This window comes from Patagioenas fasciata, chromosome 3, assembly GCF_037038585.1.
Source record: "Patagioenas fasciata isolate bPatFas1 chromosome 3, bPatFas1.hap1, whole genome shotgun sequence".
Taxonomy (NCBI): Eukaryota; Metazoa; Chordata; class Aves; order Columbiformes; family Columbidae; genus Patagioenas; species Patagioenas fasciata.
Window position 1 is genome coordinate 74,205,785 of NC_092522.1, and position 10,391 is coordinate 74,216,175.

The following is a 10,391-nucleotide window of genomic DNA, read 5'->3' on the forward strand; positions in this document are numbered from 1 at the left end:
AGAAAGTTAAATGGCAGTGATCTCAAGCAATCTTTGTGCCATTCCTCCCAAGCAGTGTGCTAGGCAATTCTTGGCCAACATGTAATGCATGATATTCATCTAGCCTAATAGAAATACTTCACAGATGAGGTAGATAGTAGAGTCCCTCAAATTCAGAGTTGTCTTTCTGGCAAATAGCTGTAAAAGCCTACACATACCTGTTGTGAAAATACCTGTCTTTGGAAGGACCCACCTTGCTCAATATCTCAAATGTGGTAACATCAGCCATATTCATTTTTATGTCCAGGCTTGGAATAGTGAATAAGCATATTCACAATTTGAGAACGGATTTATCTTGCCAGTTCTGTAAAATTTTGTTTCTGTTGCTTCTTTAGTAGCACCTCCTGGTTTGGTTTGTTCAATAATGTAATTGATACAAGTACAAAGAACACTTCTAAGGTTTGCTTCAAGAACATGTTATGGTGAACTTACTTTTCATTGCTATTTCAGTTAACAGACATTCTAAAAAGACAATAGTAATACATCCTATGCCTCTACTGTTTTCCTGGTGTGTGGCGTTTTTTTCCACTCACTTTGTAAAAGGGATATAAAAGAGATATAAAATATACAAGTAATCAAATGTGCTTGTCTTAAAGTAGATTTTGTAGAATAGCAGTTTGAGTTGAGTATACTAATTCCTTTGACTCCAGTACTCTGGGTATTAGAAAAGATAATGACTATGTATTTTTTATACATTTGGGATGGACCACTATGGAAGTAATTAGTATTTCCATAAATCCTTTTTCATGGCTTGGGGGAGGGAAAAAAAAAAAAGGAAGGTACATTCCTTAGAATGGGGGTGTGTGTGTTTTTGTTGGTTGGTTGGTTTGTTTTTGTTATTTTTTTTAAAACAAAACTATTTTGCACTGACTTCTCTGAGTTTTGTCAGGGTAGACATCTTAATGTGTGGAATTGCTGGCTTTGTTTTTATAGTTTTTAGAGTCTCGTTTGGAAATGTCCCTGCCTGGACATTTTTTGGTTGTTTACAGGAAAGTAATTATCTTTTTAAGGATATACAGACTTAAAGAACATTTCCTTGACATCTGGTCTTATTAAAAATTGTATTAAAATAGTAAAAGGATATTATAAAATTGAAATATTTAGTGATTTTCTTTTTAAAAATAATCTCTCTTTCATTGTATGAATCTTCTGCTTGAACACGGGAAAAAATAAGGACAATACTCAGGCTACATAAATTTTGCCACCTATGTGTGGCAAGGAGAAGCACTATTGCCAGTTTCAGTCTTTGAACTTAGAACCACTATATGCATTTTGTGCTAAGGAGTTGTAAGTTGGATAAAAATCATGTCAGGAGCACAAGGTTGAATTTAAGGCCTCTTCTCCCCAAAGGGAAGTATGCAAACCACTACCTGCAGTGCCAGAGTCCCTGCTTTCATTTTTTTTCCTGCATGCATGCTCTGTAGACGTGAAATTTACTTTCACGTTTTATGTGTAGAAACAGTTAAGTACTCTTTCATTATTAACTTTGATAAAAGCTTACAACTTTTTTTTTTTGTTAAGGAGAGAGAACTTGAAGCTAACAAGAAAGAAAAAGTGAAAGAAGCTCAGCTGGAAGCTGAGGTGAAGTTGCTGAGGAAGGAAAATGAAGCTCTTCGTCGACATATAGCTGTGCTTCAGGCTGAGGTTTATGGAGCAAGATTGGCAGCCAAGTATTTAGATAAGGAGCTAGCTGGAAGGTATGTAAAGTCAGTCCGTGTCACCTAGCATGAAATGTTTTCTGATGTTGTTTTCTTCCTTTGCATCCCCAGAGGCAGGTCTAAAGAGAAGACTAAGTAGAAAAAGTCTCTAATTTGCAGTTAGCTGAACAAAAGGAAGAAACAAAAAAAATCCCCAGTTATTGCACTTGCACTAGTTGCTGCATGACTGTGCTGTAGCCAGGTGAAATGTAGGAGTTGTGCAATCCCTTGATTTTTCAGTCATCATATAGCATGTTAATTTACTGTCTTTGTTGTTATGCAGGGTCCAGCAGATTCAGCTGCTAGGCCGAGATATGAAGGGACCTGCTCATGACAAGCTCTGGAATCAGCTTGAAGCAGAAATACACCTTCACCGTCACAAAACAGTTATTAGAGCTTGTCGAGGTCGGAATGATCTAAAACGACCAATGCAAGCACCACCAGGCCATGTAAGCTGAAAAGATGATCTGTTCTTACATAGTGTTGAGCATTTCTGGAAAATAGATAGAATTATTTCTCCATTCTTGTAATCGCTTTCACTTCAATATTGAGTTCTTTCAAATGTCACTTCTAAATAGAGAATTCTTTTGTATGCTGAAGGGCAGTTTCATGCTGAATAGCATGTCCCTGTAAATGACCATGAAAGATGATACAATTCCTTTGACTTACCTATGAACGCTCAGTCCTTTTGAAAACTGAACTTCTGTTATGTGTGTGTATAAATACGAATTTAACAGCCTAATTCTGTTACCTAGGTTTCAAAATGTGGAGCCAACTTATTTACAAAAACCAAGAACAACATTTTGAGGATTTTATTGAATTGAAAGTAATTTTTAAAAATTTTTTTAAAGGCCAGATGGATTGACACCAGTACCCAAAGGAAATCTACAAGAAATCTAGAGAGGGACTTTTTACAAGGGCATGCAGTGATAGAACAAGGGGTAATGGCTTTAAACTCAAAGAGGGTAGATTTAGTTGAGACATAAGAAGACTTTTTTTGCATTTTTACCATGTGGGTGGTGAGGCTCTGGAACAGGCTGCCCAGAGAAGCTGTGGATGCCCCATCTCTGGAAGTGTTCAAGGCCAGGTTGGATGGGGCTTTGAGCAACCTGATCTTGTGTTTGCCCCTGCCCATGGCAGGGATTGGAACTAGGTGATCTTTAAGGTCCCTTCCAACACAAACCATTCTGTCATAGCATGATTCTGTGACACTCTGTAAAATAATTTTTTTTTTCTTCTTTACTTATAAAACCCATAAAAAGCATTTTACTGTGAGTAGTCTTTCTACACTCACCCAACTTGACACATGACCAGTTAATCACCCCAGTGTTCAGTGCCTAAAACCAAACATTTTCAGGAAAGTGCTTTACTTTGATCTGTTCTCAATACCTTAGTTGATCAGATGGATCTTACTGATTGTGTTGCTCATTGCATATAAACTTTTGGTGGACAAGTGTGTGTGATTTTAAGGGTATGCACAATGGCAACAACAACTTAACAAAAGCAAAATAAATACCTGGATTTATTTAGTCTCTCTTTTAGTTTTGAGTTGAATGGCTTTTGGTGTGGTTTGTTTTTATTATAATAAAAATAAACTTCAGCAAGCGGCCTCTTCCTTGGGAGCGTATTACATCATCTTCTGTAATTTGATTAGTTTTATGTTGCAGTTTATGTCATAAAAATTTTCAGCAGTGATCAGCATTTTTTCTGTAGTCCTTTTATGTTTTTAATATGTGGCTGATTTCCTTCTTCTGAAGTTAAGTTCTGTGTTGTGCATCACTCAGCACTGAAATAATTGAAATAATTATTCTCGTCAGGAGTGCATAGTGAAGAATCTTTTCTGATTTCATACCCTGTCTATAAAGAGGAACTGTAAGTTTGTCCTGCCTGGAACTACCCTATTACTGGATACTGTCTGTATGCAATTAAAAAAAAACCCCAAATGCAGAGATGCATCATGTTTTGGTTCACACATTTATATTTATGCTATGTTTGGTTTTTTTTTTTTTTTTATCAAACTAGGATCCTGATGCCTTAAAGAAGAGTCAAGGTGTTGGTCCAATCAGAAAAGTTTTGCTAGTTAAAGAAGACCATGAAGGACTAGGAATTTCAATCACAGTAAATACTTGCCTTTCTTTTCCATGACTCAGAAGAAGCAATTTAAATTTCTACTTCTGTAAAATATGTGCATCAGTGAATGTATTGTTAGAACATGTGAAAAACGCATACACAAATCCATAGCTATGGTAATAGAACTTGAAGACTCATTTTGATAGATTAGGAAATAGGTAACTGCTACTTCATGTAAAACTTATGATGTCAACTTAGGTTTAGGGTGTAGACAATTTAGCAGATTAGCCAGTTGTGAATTTCAGGTGTGCTAAGTCTGTTGAAGAGCAGGAACAATCTTAGAACTAACTTCCAAAGCTTTGCCATTGTGATTGTTACTTTTTTTGGTAAAGTTTCAGTATTTGCATCACACAGATCAGTAAAGCTGTATTAACTTTGTACAAGTAATTTTGAAAATTCCGGTTATTATACTGTTATTCTAAATATGAATATTGTTTCTTGCAAGTCAATATGATGACTGATGTGATTTTTTTTAGTGAGGTTTTGATTTTGTCTCATCAGCTTGTATATGATTTTAGACTTCTTTTATTATTCAGAATTGTCTCTGGTGACTTTTTGAGCATATATTTAGAAGTTGTCTGTTCTTTTGTGGGGACAAGAATTAAGGGAAGCATCTCATCTCATCTCATGCTTTGTTCTTAAGCATTCTTTTTGTCTGAAGCACGCTTTCTAATTTTCTGTAATAAAAGTTGGAGTAAGCACTTTACGAGCAACTACCAGAATGTTGATTTTATGGTAATGGACATCTCAGTTAATTACAATCTAGTTTCTTTTTTATAGGGTGGGAAGGAGCATGGTGTTCCAATACTGATCTCTGAAATCCATCCTGGACAACCTGCTGATCGATGTGGAGGACTGCATGTTGGTGATGCTATTCTGGCAGTAAATGGAGTTAATCTAAGAGATGCAAAACATAAAGAAGCTGTAACTATTCTTTCCCAACAGGTCAGTTGGGAGTTGTTATCCATAGGCACATTTAGGTGCTGCCTGTTGAATTACTTCAAATTTTAATGTTTTCTGTGAAGCATGGTGTTATGCTAAGCTACAGTGATTCCTGAAGATGTATCACTTTACACTTAATCCTCTTATGTCTTGCAATTTAAGGAGAAAAATGCTGGGCCTGTACTGGTTCATTTAAACCCATGTATTGGCTAATGATTCTTCAAGAAAGGCTGATGGAAATTAGCTTGTTATTTTGCCCCACAGAAATAATTATTTAGTGACATTCATTTTATTTTTTTATGACTGGACAACTCCAGCCAGACATTGGTTCCCATATACTTTGTGCTCTAGAATCTTCTTCCTACTGTGCTTCCCATTTTCAGGCAGTTAGCAGGTGCACTTAATTTATCGGAAAACTTACTCATTAGAAGTCACTGTTTTAAATATATTGGTACATAATGAAGAAATTCAGGTAACTTTGGTGAATCTTAGCTATAAAGCTGTACTTCTTAACTCAGTAAATCTTAATTCAGATACATATTCAAAATATTAAACACAACTGTTAATGTGTTTACAACAGTAAAATGTATTTGTTTTAGTAACCCAGCCCGTCTTTGTAATCCTCTTACGTTGCTGTGCGGTAGTAAGTAAATTTGTAATTTTTGTTGCGTTTTAGAGAGGTGAGATTGAATTTGAAGTAGTGTATGTTGCTCCAGAAGTTGATTCAGATGATGAAAATGTAGAATATGAGGATGAGAGTGGACACCGTTATCGTTTATATCTTGATGAATTGGAAGAAGGTGCAAATTCAAGTTCTAATAGGAAAGATGGAAATGTGGATGTCAAACCCTCACAAGGTAAACCTTCTGAAATGCATTAACATTGGTTTTAGTTCTGGAGTCTCAAAATGCAAACAAATTTCTGGAAAATGCTGGTTTTATATTCATTGTAAAATTAATCTACTGTTAATTCAATTAACCACTAGTAGGCTGTCAGCTCTTTTGGTTGGTCTCTCACTTACTGGCCTGATTTACTTAGATACAACTGAATTAATTGAATGTGGGGTTTTTTCATAATTACCTTTTCCCAAAGGTTGAAATTCCATTTTATTCTTTATTTTCCTGATTCTGGTCTGGAAGTAGGTAATTCCTGTTAATACTTTATGTTGTTGGAGTCTTCAAATGACATTTTTTAGATGAGAGAGGTATAGAAACAGTTCGTGGTTTCCTGTCATACTGTGTTCTACAAAAAGCCTGTTAACTCTTATTTCAGTAGTCATTTTGGCAAACTCTTCAGTTTCTGAAATAAGGCTCACTGATCTGTCCTTCTCAAGGTTGCTTCTCTTCCTTAAGTAAAATTTCTTTTTAACTTGCAGTGTTTGATAAGAAACCAAGTATTGATGGACATGAAAATGGAGACCTGGGAAATTCGGTTGAAGCTCCTTTAGAAGACACGGCTCCCAAATTAGCCCGTTCTGCTGAGTCTTTATCCTAAAAAGAAACAAACAAAAAAATCAACTGGACAAATCCCATCTTTGGGAAAAATTGATAATCAATATTGACTGCTCCAAGCTGCGTATACTAGTGTAGGTTGTAGAAGGATGATTAAATGTCAAAGGGAACTGTATTACTGTTGCCTGGAAAAAAGGCGGTTACCTCAGGGCTTCGTTGTGAGCAATTCTAAATGTGGAAAACTGTCTTTTGCGTGAAACACAGTAGTTATTTAACACATGGCATGTGAAATGAATTTTCTTTTAATAATGAGCACCAAAGCATGGGATTTCTAAAAAGGGTAACTTCAATACATTCAACTTTTAATCTCATTGATGACCCCAGGGAAGTAGAAGAAGATGTGGTCAGCTTCATTTTGACCCTTTGATGTTTTAAAGGGGCAACTGATGTTCGGTTTGGTGTGAAACAAACTTTTAACTGCGGAAGGACAGAGGCAGAATTGTACCGTGAGTTTTGTGCTTGGGATTTTTGAACTGTAACTTTCAAAAGAACGCATTTTTGTTCTCAGAATAATAAAAACCAGAGCTTTTATTTGAGCAAAGACCATCAAAACCCAAAAGGGACGGTGGAGTCATTGCTAGTCATGATCCTTCAGCCCATGATAATTTTACAAGTGAGATTTTTGGTATTGTTTTAATTAATTCACTGCCAATTGTTCCATTTGAAACTCAATCCAAAATTATTTAAACAGAGTATTATGGAGGTTTAAAAGCAAAATTAGTTTTAAAAAACACTCACAATTATGTGGGCCCTTAGGTTTTTTGGTTGTTATTGTTTTGTTTTTTCTGAGCATCATCAATTTAGCATTCTGTCTTGAGTGGTTATGGTTACTGCTAATACAGAGTGGTTTGAGTTGGTCATCATTAGCTTGACCTTATAAAGTGCTGAGTGCTTTTGATGGGTACTGAAAATATTCATTTCACATTAAAATAATCTTTAAATAAGTGAAAGTTGAGTGCACAGTACTTGACAGGAGATACACAGAATCATACGGTGTCAGACCCTATCTGCGTTATGTTACGGCAGTCGTATTAACCTATAATTGTCTTACTGTTGAAAGAAGACGTTACTCCTTTTGTAACAGCAGTGTATCTTAAACTAGCTTTTAATTGATGTACATCTAAAGGCCCACAGTGTGGCTGCAAATGGGAATGTTGAGGATGGTTTCTTGGCCAGTTCCTGTACTCCATCTGCAGATCTTTTGGTGAAGTGCAGCACTCTCCATGTGCAAACTCTACACGGTAATCACATTTATTATTTCAGCACGCAATGCCGGCTTCCCTGTTCACTGCTGCAGGCTGTTGAACTGTGATGTGAAAAGATTTTATACATTGAGAGAGGAACTAATGTGAAAAGGCATCTTTGCAAGTGTTACTGTATGGGATGTACATACAGAAGAAAGAACCTCAAAGGCCTTTGGAGTAACATCGACTAATCTTATGTTCTAAATTATGATGTAGAACACAGTTACTTGTCTCTCTTAGGAGCACTATATATATATGTTTATAGAAAAAGCCTAAAAATGTATATACTTTATTCAAAGATTTTGCTATTTATAAATCCCTTAACTTTGCTATTTACATGATTGTTTTGTGTGCGTGCGCACGTGAGTTCCACTTAGTGGAATAACATTATTTGGTTCATTTTTTATAGTGATCCTTGTCATACAGCATACTGTTGAAGGGTTTTAAAGTAGTCAAAGCTGTACCGTTTTCACCAAACAGAAACTAGTATTTAAAAATAAAACCGTGTGAAGAAGAAACAGGTCCCCAGGCATGTTTCTTTTTCTGAAGCTTCAGAAACTTGAGGGCACATTGGCTGTGCGTTAGCAGACACATCCACTGCCATAATTTTGCATCCAGATTTGTGTTTGTCCCACAGTGACCCAAGCAGAGCGCGCTCTGAAACTGTGGCCTGGGCACTCGGTGTCTTCTCTGTCAGAGACGGCACTTCAAAGCCAAGTAGTGATCTTCTTGTCTTGGAAAATCATTGCTGTGTGAAATCTTGCTGCAGTTGTACAAAATGAGGCTTCTCTAACTACACTAGGAACTTTTTAAAAAGGCATTAAATTTGCCTGTACAGTTTCCCTTTATTTGAGGGAAAGGTGAAGTTTTTAATTTATTTGTACTTCCTTCTTGGCATACCTTATTTTCCACTTCACGCTTTTGATCAATTTTAGCCTGAAGTGGGAGAGTGTTTCTAGAGTTACTTTCCTAACATTCCTTGTTTGCCAGTTTTTTAGGATGCTGTGCTCTTTTCTTCATCTTCTGGAAGTAGCTGGACACTTTCTCTGCTCTTACCTTGTCTATTTTTAACCTATATATGAGATCAACAGAAAGAAAAATTGCTGAGGAAAATGGCTAGTAGACAGATTAGGTAGCAGTAAATTATGACCAGATTTCCTCCCTGCAATTTTTATAATCTTTGAGAAAGCCCTGAACGGGAGGATTTTGTTCAGACACTACAGACTCTCTCCATGTACTCCATGCGTCCTACCAGGTGATGTAACATACCGTTTTATTGTAGTCATACTGAGATGCTTAGAGAATAATATTTAAGCTGAGAAAAGTTTTGCGAGTTGGGATTTCCAGATTCAGTGGACAAATGTGTGTTCTTCCCTTTGTCAGTAACTGGAAGACTCAGTCCTGCTGATTCCCAGAGGTTGAACGAATTCAACTTGGAAGAATTTCTGAGGAAAGTCAGTATTCAGTCTTCATTTTTATTTTTTAAAGTGTAAAACGGTTTACTTGTGTGTATATATATTTTTACTCGAAAAATAAAATAATATTCTAAAGAGAATTTTGCAATTTTTTTTAGTAGATAATTCCTTGCCTATTAAAAAAATCTTCAGTGAGACAATTGTATTGTAAGCTAAAGGTGGACAGTGTTTGTTGGCGTCTGGGACCAATGTTAATTAAGAGCATGTAAGTTAAGGAAAGTGCTTTATGGCAATAAATTTGACCAAAGGCTGTATGTAGTATTTCCTTTGTACAAGTGTATTCTTGGCAGTGAAGAGGGTTTGTGTCTATCTCAATATATGTTAATCCACAGTTGTATCAAACAAAATTATCTGTCCAAACATTAGTACATCATAGATTAATCTCATTTCTGTAGCAGATGGAACATTTTGGAACAAATGTATACATCTAGTTAAGCTGAATGTAATATATTTTTATTAGCCTGTAAATAAATGTACTCTTCCGCATTGCAGTGGTTTCTTCACCTAATTCAGACTGTTATTTAATTTCCTTCTGGTTTTTTATATAAAATACGAACATCTAACCCTGTGTGTGATCTTTTCCTGTTAAGCATGTAGTCCACACCCAGTCAAAAAGCTCATACGAGTAAAACTAAAACTATGTAACATGAAATTTGACACTAATCCAGTTCTGGCCAGCAATAGTTAATGGCCAAGTACGTTTTTAAAAATATATATTTATAGGACATGTCTCAGATTTCATCATCTGAGATGCACCTTTTGCTCAGTGTTTTTCAATGAACGAAAAAACGGAAATATTTCCATTGTCTGGCTCTATAATAACACCATAAATATTCTGAAGCCTTTGGCTAAGAAGAGCTATTAAAACCCAAACCTGTCAAAGGATTAAGTCATTTGGGTGAAATTGTGGAAACTACAATTTATGCTTTTTCTGTCCTTTTTTTTTTTTCCCCATGCATTAGGAATAACAAGTTACAGAACACTTATCTTCAAGATACATTTTTTAACCCTGATATTAAAATCTTTTTGTTCAGATTAAGTGTCTGGATCGTGTTTTAAATTATCTTAGAAAAAAAAAATCTCTTGCCTACATTTGAGTGGTTGTCTTGCCCGAAAGCATGAAGTTCAGCTGATGAACGGAGAGCTCAAATGAAAGGTAATGGTTTGGTAGCTGTGGTAGTAGTATAATTATGGTGGTGCTTCAGGATTTATTGAGGATGTGTAAGTAGAGAGTAGAAGATTGTGAGGGTAGGAACTCTCAAGAGGCAAGGTTGGGTCACGTTGGATGAAAATATGGATAACACACAATTAGTGTGCAGTTAGAACTGCAAGTGTTTGTTTTTTAGCTCTGAA

At 35.9% G+C, this 10,391-nt stretch overlaps 1 protein-coding gene across 2 annotated transcripts in view; it reads left to right on the plus strand.

Annotated features, from left to right (window-relative positions):
• GOPC (golgi associated PDZ and coiled-coil motif containing) overlaps positions 1–9,529 on the plus strand; it is a 30,246-nt gene extending 20,717 nt beyond the window's left edge. For both annotated transcript variants that reach the window (XM_065834311.2, XM_065834312.2), the window contains 6 exons: positions 1,561–1,736; positions 2,020–2,185; positions 3,759–3,854; positions 4,647–4,811; positions 5,485–5,665; positions 6,184–9,529. In XM_065834311.2, coding sequence (XP_065690383.1) covers positions 1,561–1,736; positions 2,020–2,185; positions 3,759–3,854; positions 4,647–4,811; positions 5,485–5,665; positions 6,184–6,302 — 903 coding nt within the window. In that variant the 3' untranslated portion in view covers positions 6,303–9,529. The remainder of the gene's footprint in view (positions 1–1,560; positions 1,737–2,019; positions 2,186–3,758; positions 3,855–4,646; positions 4,812–5,484; positions 5,666–6,183) is intronic.
• The last annotated feature ends 862 nt before the right edge of the window (positions 9,530–10,391 follow it).